This window comes from Bufo gargarizans, chromosome 7, assembly GCF_014858855.1.
Source record: "Bufo gargarizans isolate SCDJY-AF-19 chromosome 7, ASM1485885v1, whole genome shotgun sequence".
In the NCBI taxonomy this organism is placed as follows: domain Eukaryota; kingdom Metazoa; phylum Chordata; class Amphibia; order Anura; family Bufonidae; genus Bufo; species Bufo gargarizans.
This window is the reverse complement of record NC_058086.1, coordinates 128,026,854-128,040,512: the sequence shown is the minus strand read 5'-3', so window position 1 is coordinate 128,040,512 and position 13,659 is coordinate 128,026,854. Positions and strand designations below refer to the sequence as shown.

The following is a 13,659-nucleotide window of genomic DNA, read 5'->3' as shown; positions in this document are numbered from 1 at the left end:
TGGCGTTGCGGGTGAGCCGGATGCGTTCAGGGTGCGTTGTGGGAAGCCCGCGCGAGTAGGCATGCAATTTAAGTAAGTTTTGACTGCAATTGCGTTCCGTTGTTCAGTTTTTCCGCGCGAGTGCAATGCGTTTTGCACGCACGTGAGAAAAAACTGAATGTGGTAACCAGACCTGAACCCGGACTTCTTCACTGAAGGTCCTTCTATCTTCATTTAGCAGGACCTGCGCTGACGTCACCGCGCTCACTACATGTGAGCACAATGACATCAGCAAAGGTCCTTTTGCATGTCCTTCAAGAAGAACAAAGAGGATCCCGGCTGCGAGATGAAGTGGATGAGGTGAATTATGTTTTTATTATTTTTTAACCCTTAACTTAATTGACATTATACTTAATTGAATTCTGTATTAAAGTATGCTATTATTATTTATTATTACCATGTTATAATGAAAAATAATAAAGTAAATGGGGCCCCAGGTCATACATCCCTCGTCTTCTTAGCAACCATGCGTGAAAATCACACCACATCCGCACTTGCTTGCAGATGCGATGCAATTTTCATGCAGCCCCATTCATTTCTATGGGGCCTGCGTTGCTTGAAAAACACAGAATATAGAACATGCTGCGATTTTCACGCAACGCACAAGTGATCCATGAAAAACATTGCTCATGTACACAGCCCCATTGAAATGAATGGGTCAGAATTCAGTGCGGGTACAATGCGTTCACCTCACGCATTGCACCCGCGTGGAATACTCGCCCGTGTAAAAAGGGGCCTTACAAGAAATAAATATGCACAGTGTACAGGACTTGAAATAAATGCATAGATGACACTTGGTTAGACCATAGGAGACAGTAGCGGGGTGCAGAAGTTGTTGTAATGCCACTCTGGGGCGTTACACATGAAAGGACTGTTAACTATTGGTATAGATGTTACTTGTGGCTTGTGATCTGGAAGTTTGTACACAATTAAACGACTTGCTGGAAGGAAGCTCTATGATAAGTGCCTCACTCTCAAGCTAGCTGTTACATAACAATGGGCTCATACTTTTCTTCCACAGGTACCCTTTGCAGTCTATGTACGCCTATGAAGGATATCCTAGTGAATATGTATTGGAAAAGCACACCAATTATTGCTGCGGTGCAACCAAAAAGGTTCTTTAACCCGGTCAGTATTCTTGATAAATTCAGTGCACATGCAAAAAGAATTTTCATCGATTTAATTCTTCAAATAATGTTTATGCATAATGTTCCATTATCCCAGCAGTAAAAAAGGAATAAATCATAATTTGAAATGTTGTTTCTGAATGACGACGTTTCGGTCATGGTGACCTTTTTCAAGTCTCATCTATGAACAACATGTGCCGCAAATTTCACCCAGCAGTACATTTGAATCTTAAAAGTTGACGTGTCCATGTTCTGTGTTTAGAGAGGGTGGACTGAAAGAATCAAGTCCTCTGTTGGGCCCAAGGAACTTCAGTTCTTCACTGAATACCAGGAGTCAATATAAAAAGAAACGGAAAAATCGATTTTGTTATTTTCTCCCACGCTTTGAGCCATACAGTTCCTAGGCAGTACTGGGTAGGGCAGCAAAACTATAGTGCAGAACAAAATACTGCCCCCGCAGAACCAAATACCACTGTATCACTGTCCTGAGGACAACAATGCAGTTGAACTCAAGAGGTCACCTGCAGTCCCTGCCAGGAGCCAACGTGCCTGATGATCCTACATTAAATTTAAGGGGTTGGCTACTCTCTAAGTACTTTCCACTACTGTGTGGCAGGCAGGGAAGAAATAAAGTTCCAAATATGCTTCATAAAACATCTGCCTGCTTTTGCAGAGCAAGCTTGTCCATGCTGCACCCTCACTGTTCTTCCTACTCTGTAAGAGCAGCACATGTGCAGTCTGCTCTTGTCAGTGGCAGGCTCCCTGATCCAACTCTGACAGGAATTATATATATATATATATATATATATATATATATCCAGAAAATCACAGGGCAGCACTCCTAGCTTCAAGCAGTTCAGGTGCCAGCGTTATCCCCTTGGTCCTGGGGTCCAAACACAATCCAAATAAATATAACGCAGCACTCCTTGGATAAAAAAGTGAAAATTTGTGTATATAATCCAAATAAAGCGTGTGAAAAAATTTGATATTTATTCAACACATGTTGATACAGGCAACGTTTCAGCTCTCTCACAGAGCCATTACACTCGGCTTGATAATGGCTCTGTGAGAGAGCTAAAACGCTTCCTGTATCAATATGTGTTGAATAAATATCACATTTTTTCACACGCTTTATTTGGATTATATATATACAGTTCAGACCAAAAGTTTGGACACACCTTCTCATTCAAAGAGTTTTCTTTATTTTCATGACTATGAAAATTGTAGATTCACACTGAAGGCATCAAAACTATGAATTAACACATGTGGAATTATATACATAACAAAAAAGTGTGAGACAACTGAAAATATGTCATATTCTAGGTTCTTCAAAGTAGCCACCTTTTGCTTTGATTGCTGCTTTGCACACTGTTGGCATTCTATTGATGAGCTTTAAGAGGTAGTCACCTGAAATGGTCTTCCAACAGTCTTGAAGGAGTTCCCAGAGATGCAAGATGCTGTGGTAGCCATGCTGGTTCAGTATGCCTTCAATTTTGAATAAATCCCCAACAGTGTCACCAGCAAAGCACCCCCACACCATCACACCTCCTCCTCCATGCTTCACGGTGGGAACCAGGCATGTAGAGTCCATCCGTTCACCTTTTCTGCGTCGCACAAAGACATGGTGGTTGGAACCAAAGATCTCAAATTAGGACTCTTCAGACCAAAGCACAGATTTCCACTGGTCTAATGTCCATTACTTGTGTTCTTTAGCCCAAACAAGCCTCTTCTGCTTGTTGCCTGTCCTTAGCAGTGGTTTCCTAGCAGATATTCTACCATGAAGGCCTGATTCACACAGTCTCCTCTTAACAGTTGTTCTAGAGATGTGTCTGCTGCTAGAACTCTGTGTGGCATTGACCTGGTCTCTAATCTGAGCTGCTGTTAACCTGCGATTTCTGAGGCTGGTGACTCGGATGAACTTATCCTCCGCAGCAGAGGTGACTCTTGGTCTTCCTTTTCTGGGGCGGTCTGCATGTGAGCCAGTTTCTTTGTAGCGCTTGATGGTTTTTGTGACTGCACTTGGGGACACTTTCAAAGTTTTCCCAATTTTTCGGACTAACTGACCTTTATTTCTTAAAGTAATGATGGCCACTCGTTTTTCTTTACTTAGCTGCTTTTTTCTTGCCGTAATACAAATTCTAACAGTCTATTCAGTAGGACTATCAGCTGTATATCCACCTGACTTCTCCACAACGCAACTGATGGCCCCAACCCCATTTATAAGGCAAGAAATCCCACTTATTAAACCTGACAGGGCACACCTGTGAAGTGAAAACCATTTCAGGTGACTACCTCTTGAAGCTCATCAAGAGAATGGCAAGAGTGTGCAAAGCAGTAATCAAAGCAAAAGGTGGCTACTTTGAAGAACCTAGAAAATTACATATTTTCAGTTGTTTTACACTTTTTTGTTATGTATATAATTCCACATGTGTTAATTCATAGTTTTGATGCCTTCAGTGTGAATCTACAATTTTTGTAGTCATGAAAATTAAGAAAACTCTTTGAATGAGAAGGTGTGTCCAAACTTTTGGTCTGTGCTGTATATAGTAAAGAGACAGGCAGCACTATAACGTATGTATGGGTGCCAGTCTACTCAACCTTGACCAAAGAATCCTTTACAGCTGCATTAAATCCACGGCACTCCAGAGATTTAAGTGAAGCAGACAGTGACCTTTACTTACCCATGTTCATACAAGGTTTCAATCCTCCCCAGCTACTTGACCTTCACCTTGTATGAACATGGGTGAATAAAGGTGTACAGATAAGATAGATAGGAGATAGATACACAGATAGTTAAGCAGACAGGTAGACGAACATTAGCTATATAGGTTGATAGACAGATAGATCGTTTGCCATGTGAAATAAGACTGATTTGATGTGGAAATATTGGAGGCTGGCTACTTTTTCACGGGCCACCCTGTATGTAGCCCCAGCTTTATAGTTAGTTGTGAGATGTGAGATAGATGGAGCATACCAGAATGTCACAGTGTACTGACCTACAGAGCCAGAACTATCTTCACCTCAGATCGTCCTACTACAGTAGGTTGAATGTCAGCATTCCTTACAGAAAACATATGGAGTTGAAACGCTGGGCTGTCTTTTTAATGTCCTCTTTACCTCCAGCTTGTGCTTACTGTCTGCAGTGGTGACTAGAGAAGAGCAAAATTCGATTCGACTGCTTTGCCGAATTTCACCCCAAAATTTGATTTGTTACGAATGATTTTGTCAAGAATCGCAGTCCATTGTATGTAGCGGGTGCAATGACGACAAAATGGTGATTGCACTGCCACCCAATATTTAACCCCTCAGATCCGCGTTGTCACGGACGGTGTACAGGAAACAAGACAAAGCAACATGCATATATGACTCACTGGATCCAAAGCTAAGGAACCAAAGGGAGACCCCTGCACAAGACCTGAGACTTTCCCTGGCTGCTCAGCCTATGCAAAGATCCCAGAGGTGGATGGTTGCATATCCACGTACCTCGACTATATAACCCCTGAACACCCTACAATAGTGAGGGGACACAACCACCGGCTCCCTACACCAGACACGGAGGGAGTCAGGGTCACCTGGGATCCAGCAAACAGAAAATAACAGATAAATGTTCAGCACTTAACTTTGTAGCAGACTGGAAAACAAGATCAGCATGCACACACACTCCAGGAAGTAGTATAAGCCGCCCAGTAATGCATTATGGGGCGGAATTTAAAGGGATGCAATCAGTCCAACTACATGACAGCTGAGAGAGGCTAACGAGATGAGGAACTGAACATCACAACAAAGAAACTCAAGGAGGAGGTTCTGAAAGGCTTCTGTCAGAGCTTCTCAGCTGTCTGGTTGTGACACGCGTTCAATGCTGATCATGGCATCTGACAGTAATATTGAGGCCTTTCAGAATGTAGGTGCACACACATTAGTAACTGGGGACTAATGTTAATAGACATTTTTTTTTTTTTTATTCTTTTTAATTTCGGCAGGGCTATGCCATTGAAAGTAAAAGAGGACTTCTCACTAGTGCTGCAAATAATTACATTCCTCATAATATAAGAATTCTGCAGCATCTCTTCTTATAACTGTGTGTTCTACTGCTCTTCTGTTATTGCTCTTAAAAATGTATAACTAACTGCCAACTAGGTGTTACCAGGATAGAGGGGTGTCGCTACACACTCTCACACTGACCAGTAAGTGCTACCAGTTACTGACTATGTAGGAACACATCCATGTGGCAAGAGAAATGCTAACAACCAGTTAGCAATTTATACATACATTTCTAGGAGGAATAACAGAGGAATGGCACAATGCAGAGATATAAGAAAAGATACTCCAGGATTGTTATTTTATGGAGAATAGGAAAATTTATTAAAATAGACATGTCAGTAGTGACACTTTAACTTTTGTATGTGTAAAAAAGCGATTAGTCGTTTTTCTGTAGTATACTTTATTAGGCCTCTTGCAAATGACCGTATGGCTTTTTCAGTATTTTGCAGTCCACAAAAAAATGGATCCGCAAAAAATACTGATGACTTTTGTGTGCATTCTGTTTTTTTTGCGGAACGGAACAGCTGGTCCCTGATAGAACAGTACTATCCTTGTCAGTTATGTGGGCAATAATAGAACATGTACTATCTTTGAACAGAAAAATGAAAATACGGAAATGGAAGGCATACGGAGTTCCGTTTTTTTTTTTTTTACAGATCCATTGAAATTAATGGTTCCATATACAGAAAACGGAACGTAAACAGAAAAGGCACAGTTTAGCAATGGTCTATATGAGCTTTGCTAAATGAAATCAGTCTACAGCATGACTGTACATGCTGAAGAAGGCTCCATGTTACATGTAGAAACAGCTATTGTACCCCATCTAGGAAAGGATGGCAAAGAACAGCGTTAACCACCCTGTTCCCCCCTCTTGTTAGGAGTGGGCTAGTCCTGCTTCCTGCCAAGATGGGGAGTTCCTGTCCAGAGACAAAAGGTAAAGGAAGCCTTTCACGGCTCCTGCTCCTGTTATGGATTCTCTAGAGAGAACTCCTACAAATTTCCACAAGTAAAGGCCTCACGCACATGTGAGGCCTTTACTGTTTGTTTTGGTCTGCATCCGAGCCGCAGTATTTGCGGCTTGGATGCGGACCCATTCACTTCAATGGGGCCGCAAAAGATGCAGACAGCACTCCGTGTGCTTTCCGCATCCATTGCTCCGTTCCGTGGTCCACAAAAAAAAATATAACCTGTCCTATTCTTGTCCATTTTGCGGACAAGAATAGGCAGTTTTATTAATGACTGTCTCCACCGTTACGCAAATTGCGGAAAGCACATGGACGCCATCCATGTTTTGCGTATCTGCAATTTGTGGACCACAAAACACACAAAGTCTTGAAACGCTAGACAGCAGAGTGAATTGCTACAAGCAGCATTAAAAACACTGCTGCAAGGTGAGGGATTACAGCAAAGACAACCATCACCAAACTACTGTTAGGCCAGTACCAACTAAGTGCTAAAATAAAATTACTATCATCCAAACTGCCTCTGTATCCTTACTGGTGGCAGAGAAAATTGCACTTAAAATCAGCTGATAGTGAATGTATTTGAAGTTCTATGTTGCACTTAGTAAAGGAGATTTTTATATGTTTAATTCTGGCCTCATTCTTCAATATTGCATTTCCACTGCACTTATCCCCAGGGAGCAATGGCCTGAGGGAGTACACTGGGACACAACACTTTATCAGGGCCTTTACCACTCCCATCCTCTGCACAGGCTCCTCCAGGTCTCGCGGCTCAGGCTCTTCAGCCTGCCTCTAGTCTCCCTGCTGCTGCCTATACATAATTGGTTTATATAGCTGTCCATAACTAAACCAAACAACTTACGGTACTTTCACACTTGCGGCAGAGGATTCCAGCAGGCAGTTCCGTCGCCGGAACTGCCTGCCGGATACGTCAAAATGCATGCAAACTGACAGCATTTGTCAGATGGATCAGGATCCTGAGCCGTATGACAAATGCATTGAAATGCCGGATCCGTCTCTCCGGTGTCATCTGGAAAAACAGATCCAGCATTTATTTTTTTGCGGTCTGAGCATGTGCAGACCGCAATGCCGGAAAACTTGGGGCTGGATCCGGCATTAATGCATTTCAATGGGAAAAAATGCCAAATCCGGCATTCCGGCAACTGTTCCGGAATTTTGGATGGAGATCAAACCACAGCATGCTGCAATATTATCTCTGTCCTGAAAAGCTGAAGACATCCTGAACGGATTGCTCTCCATTCAGAATGCATTAGGATAAAACTGATCAGTCTTTTCCGGTATTGAGCCCCAAGGACGGAACTCAATGACGCCAGTGTGAAAGTACCCTTAATCTAAAGTTGATCAAAATGGATGATTTTCTTTGGGTGAAATTTAACTACAAATGTTCATTTTAGCCAACCTATGACAGACAATCATCAGCTGAAAAGTGATTGACCGTGTTTGAAATTTTTGTCTGTCAGATAAAAGCTCTTTCGTTCAAAGAAAGGTCATTCATGGATGAAAGATCTTTTGTCCATCAACAGTTTTATAGAACATGTATATGAAGTTTAAACATACATAATGGCCAACATGGACTAAAATATGTATGGCTGTGTATGCTAAGCTATTGCCCACCCAATGATCGTTTATTCAACAGATCAGCCATCAAGTAATTTTTATTTAAATTTGTATGGCCACCTTTAAGTGATGTATAACTGATTATCCATGATGATTATACTGACTGTCAGCACTGGCAAAAAGGTTTTATATAACATAGGGACTGTAATATGCAGGAAAGATTATATACCAGGAATAGTATATTTCGATGTGATGGGCTGTATTCTATTCAACTCTATTAGTGAACTCTGGACAACTACAGTTGAGAGTCTTGAGTCACTAGGCACTCGTACTGAAAAAAATCATCAACGGCTACAAGGGATTGGACACTGCGTTAGTGGGTTACAAACTTAGCAATCTTCATTTGGCAGAAATGCTGCTCATGCTTGTGATGTGTGAAACTTGCTATTACCTATCTTTCAGCTTAGTATTAACCCCTTTCCATGTGTGCATGCACGGGGTTTTAGGGTCTTTAAAGATCATGCCATTAAAAACTGCCTTGACAGGAACTGAGAGAAAAACATAGCTACCAGGTGCCTGATCGGTCATTTACCAGGAGAGTCCCGCAACCTTGTCTCGGGGAGCCATAGTGACTGAATGGCTCCCCGAGACAAGGTTGCGGGACTCTCCTGGTTGCTGATGCAGCATGGGGTCCTCTGAAGACTCCAAGGTGTGCCATAGCAAAGTTCCTATCAAGTCCTGCCTAGGAACATACTGATTCTCCCAGGAATGAATTCACTGAAGTCTCGCGAGACTTCAGGCGATACGAATTTTTGCCTACACGTAGCGCATACATTTTAATGCTGTATGGAGACAGCATTAAAATCAAGTTTTTGAACAAAATGACTTTAGATCTATGAACCAAAGGTTGATTCGTTCAACCATAGGGAACACTGTAAAAACTAAACCTACAAAACAATGACCTCACAGGGAATATAGTATTGAAGCACAATAGGGGGGAAATATCAACTATCACTGATCAAACACAAAACCCATTTAAAAATGTAAAATAAACCCCAAAGTATAGATACAGTAAGATAGTATACAAATGATAGCTCGTGCCTACACCCTGGATAACAGGTCAATGTTGTGCACGTACCAAACAGCAAGACAGAGACAAAAATAACATTACAACTGCATATTTGATATATCATAATGATGCAGTAAACAACTGGGGGTTGTTGTTACAAAACTCATGGTTACTTGATACCAGACTGTATCCAGGGGTAGCTGCCGACAAGATGGGTTGGGGAAGGTGTTAAATCCCTAGGTTTTCCCTAAGGCTACCCCTGCCTAAAAGCAGAGCACCCGCCCCGAAAGGAGCAACCCCACTTATCGGTGGCTAAACCCTGGATGTCCCTGTTGGCTTCTTCACACTTCCAGGCGCATTTCTCTAGGTGGCGATATCCACATGGTTCATTAGGGGAATTATGGTCCAGCACCTAGACGATGAATAAGAGCTGCATCATTACGCTATATCAAATATGCAGTTGTAATGTTATTTTTGTCTCTGTTGTCTTGCTGTTTGGTACGTGCACTACATTGACCTATTATCCTAGGTGTAGGCACGAGCTATCATTTGTATACTATCTTACCATAAAACAATGGTTGAATTTCATTTTATTTCCAGTTCCACTCCATGTAGAATTTTTCTTCCCGATTCCCTCTATATTATATGCCATATTAAATGGTGCCATTAGAAAGTACAGCTTGTCTAGCAAAAAAAACTGCTTTGATATGGCTATGTGAATGGAAACATAAAAAAGTTATTGCTCCTGGAAGGCAGGAAGTAAAGAGCAAAAACTTAAAACAAAAACACATCAGGAAGGAGTTAAATGTATCTGTTTTCCTTTAGACTTTTCCATGTATTATACTAAGTGGTATTTAACATATGCCCCCACTGTATGCCTGGTTCCTCTACAAGTACTGAAATCCTGGCTTCTAGAGGAAAACCTATACAAAACAGACATTCAAACACAGGAACTTGCGTTAGTCCTTCTGCCTAACAAGGCCTACATAAAGTATTATAGAGGAAATATGCTGACTTCCCAGGAAATGCTGTATAAACATTTGTGTGCTTCAGTATATCATTCTGCAGATTATTGCATTTTTTTGTTAACCTTCTGGATAACAAATCTCAGATTGGACTTAAAAATAATTCTGGCAATATCTATCACTGTGCAATTAGAAATACACACTCACATCCATGAATAGGAGCCAAATTGACACATAAATGGGTTTCGGTTTTCAGCCTCCCTACTGGGAAAAAATAACAAAAGAAAGAAAAGTACGTGAGGCAGTTCATTTTAGACTGAAGAAATACTCTCTGCTCCCCATCACATTCATTGTACCCTGTACTGATTGTCTATCACCTGAAACAGCAGTTATTAAAAACATACAGAAATTAATTTGCTTGGATTACAACAAAATATTAAAACACTGGGAGATTGTAAATCACATATTGCGATCTTACCTTTGTCGGATGGCACTGCAGAATAACAGCATAAAGTAAGTGATACCATAGCAATGATTAGGTCCAGTCTAGGCATCTTAGGAGGATTGTAGGAAGTCGATCTCTCCTTGATTGAAAAATACAAGATGCCTGGCTAATTCTGCCCTTTAATATCTGTTATTAGTTCTCCTTTTCTGCTGATTTTGCAATCTTTGATGTGGTAAATAAATTTCAGCTTTGCCTGCAGAGTATTCCTATGGTCTGGAGTCTGGACCTGAAAGCTGTGGGGATTTTTATTTTGAGGGATCTACATTTGTGAGTAGACAAGTAAGGCTTTGTATGAATGGCTTATTAGGAAACTACAATATCCTGTTTTCAAGGTCATGCTGCAGTCATGGAAAACTTTATAACTCTTTCAACACTGTGGTTGCAAACTTATTCTTCCCACACTGAACGAGTCAGCACTGTCATTAAAATGTCTGAGAAATGAGGGCAAGAAAAAAAGAAATGCTCAAATGGGATAATCAGCAAATAAAAATGTATTTAGCATTTAAATTCCCTGTGGTATAAAAAATAAAAATAAAAATGATAATATTTTCTTCACAGAATGAAACCGGTTGTAGAACTGAGAGCAGCAACAGTATAGCAGCTGCATAAACCAGTTACATGGTACTTGGCATCGGGGGGCAGGTCACATAGCTACTTCTTGTCTCTCTGACGCTGGGTTCACACCTGAGCGTTTTGCAGCGCGTTCAAACGCGCTGTAAAACGCTCAACACATGAAAACCAATGCTTCCCTATGGCCCTGGTTCACACTTGAGCGTTTTACAGCGCGTTTGAACACGCTGAAAAACGCCCTACGCTCAAAAAAGTTCTTGAGCTTCTTTGGGGCGTTTTGTCGCGCGTTCCCGTACATAGACTTTCGGGAACGCGCGACAATGGGCATTCGCTTGTCTCTGTATGCGTGATTGTAAATGCCAGTACAATCGCGCATACAGAGGGCTCCTTTCAGAATGCTCAGGTGTGAACCCAGGGTTTGGCCTAGTACACATTTCAGTTATTTGGTTAGTTATTACCATCAGTGATTGTGAGCCAAAACCAGTAGTGCAAGCTACTAAGATATAAGGTATGATGGAAAGATTTTGAACCACACCTGGTTTTGGCTCACAATAACTGATGGAGAGTAGAAAAGCTACAATTTCTGGGGAAATTGTGTGAAGTGTTCTTGCCTCCACCAGTAGTCTACAACTGGTGTGGGCTGAGTAACTGGGTGGAGTGGCTTGAGCAACTGTTGTGTGGTTGGAGTGACTGGAGTAACTGTGGAAAGGTTGGACTGGGCAGAGTAACTTTATGGAGTGGGCAGAGTAACTGTGTGGAGTGTTTGGAGTGAGTAAAGATAGTAAACATTACCCTAACCAGTTGATTAATCAAATTTAAAAAGTGCACATGGCAAGCTTGATAGAGTGAGAAATGCATTTCAACTTTTATTTATTTATATAGCACATTTAATTGCAATGTTGTTGCCCAAAATGCTTCACAGTTACATTAACCCCTTCAACCCCGGGCCAGTTTTCACCTTCCTGCCCAGGCAATTTTTTTTATTTTTTTTGAAAATTAGCAAATTTTGATTTCTCTTCTTTTATAATAGATATGTTTACTTCATGTTTGGATCATTTTGAAAATTACATTTTATTTTTTGGGGACGTTAGAAGGCTTAGAAGTTTAGAAGCAAATCTTCACATTTTTAACAATATTTCCAGAACCCAAATTTTTCAGGACCAGTTCAGTTATCAAGTCACTTTCTGGGGCTTACATATTAGAAACCACCCATAAATCATCCCATTTTTTGAAACTACACCCCTCAAGGTATTCAAAACTGATTTTACAAACTTTGTTAACACTTTAGAAGCCCCACGAGAATTAAAGGAAAATGGGAATTACATTTCAAAATTTCCCTTTTTTTTTTTTAGCAGATTCTAAATTTTTATCTATTTTTTCTTCAACACATTAAGGGTTAACAGCCAAACAAAACTCAAAATCTATTACCCTGAATCTGGGGTTTACAGAAACACCCCATGTGTGCTCAAAAACGGATGTATTGGTGCACAGCAGGCTTCAGAGTGGAAGGAGCATCATATGGCTTTTGGAGAGCGGATTTAACTGGAATGGTAATTGGGAGCCATGTCATATGTGAAGACACTCTGAGGTGGCCCTACAGTGGAAACCCCCAAAAAGTCACCCCATTCTGGAATCTACACCCCTCAAGGAATATTTCAAGGTGTGTAGTGAGCACATTGACCCATTGGGCGTTTCACAGAATTGGGAAACGCTTGGCTGTGAAAATGAAAAATGATAATTTTTTCCAGAAAAAGTTGCTTTACACTCACTTTTTTCACTTTCACAAGGAGTAACAGGACAAAAGGCACCACATATTTTGTTCTCCATTTCCCCCCGAATACGCCAATACTCAATATGTGATCATAAAATGATGTATGGGTGCATGGCAGGGTCCAAAAGGGAAGTAGTGCCATAGGGCTTTTGGAGGACAGATTTTGCAGGATTGGCTTTTGGGAACAGTGTCGCATATATAGACACCCCTCAAGGAATATTTCAAGGTGTGTAGTGAGCACTTTGACCCATTGGGCGTTTCACAGAATAGGGAAACGCTTGGCTGTGAAAATGAAAAATGACAATTTTTTCCAGAAAAAGTTGCTTTACACTCACTTTTTTCACTTTCACAAGGAGTAACAGGACAAAAGGCACCACATATTTTGTTCTCCATTTCCCCCCGAATACGCCAATACTCAATATGTGATCATAAAATGATGTATGGGTGCATGGCAGGGTCCAAAAGGGAAGTAGCGCCATAGGGCTTTTGGAGGACAGATTTTGCAGGATTGGCTTTTGGGAACAGTGTCGCATATATAGACACCCCTCAAGGAATATTTCAAGGTGTGTAGTGAGCACTTTGACCCATCGGGCGTTTCACAGAATTAGAAAACGCTTGGCTGTGAAAATAAAAAATGTCAATTTTTTCCAGAAAAAGTTGCATTACACCCACATTTTTTACTTTCACAAGGGGTAACAGGACAAAATGCACCCCACATTTTGTTCCCCCATTCCCCCTGAATACGCCAACATATGTGCTCATAAAATGATGTATGGGCGCATGGCAGGGATCTAGATACAAACATCTAAATATGGATTTTGCTGATCTGAATTAGACAAACATGGATTTTAGCTGCCATGTTGCATTAACATTTTTTCCAGAGGGCCCCTGGAATAAAAAAAAACAAGAAGTGACCCAATTTCAGAAAGAGCACCCCCTACAAACATTTTAAGTGGTGTGAAAGGGGTACTTTTTACCAAACAGGTGTCTCACAGAAGGCAGAAATCCTAGAGAGAGGATTTCAAAGCGCAC

The 13,659-nt window shown here is 41.1% G+C and overlaps 1 protein-coding gene across 2 annotated transcripts in view; it reads right to left on the bottom strand.

Annotated features, from left to right (window-relative positions):
• The window catches only part of LOC122943052 (complement factor H-like), a 115,010-nt gene extending 104,446 nt beyond the window's left edge, over positions 1 to 10,564 (bottom strand). Inside the window, exons 1-2 of one of the 2 annotated variants that reach the window (XM_044300452.1) lie at positions 10,260 to 10,564; positions 9,989 to 10,045 (exon numbers count right to left, since the gene is read on the bottom strand). In XM_044300452.1, the coding sequence (XP_044156387.1) occupies positions 9,989 to 10,045; positions 10,260 to 10,335 (133 nt within the window). In that variant the 5' untranslated portion in view covers positions 10,336 to 10,564. The remainder of the gene's footprint in view (positions 1 to 9,988; positions 10,046 to 10,259) is intronic. The other variant, XM_044300453.1, reaches the window with a different exon arrangement.
• Between the last annotated feature and the right edge of the window lie 3,095 nt (positions 10,565 to 13,659).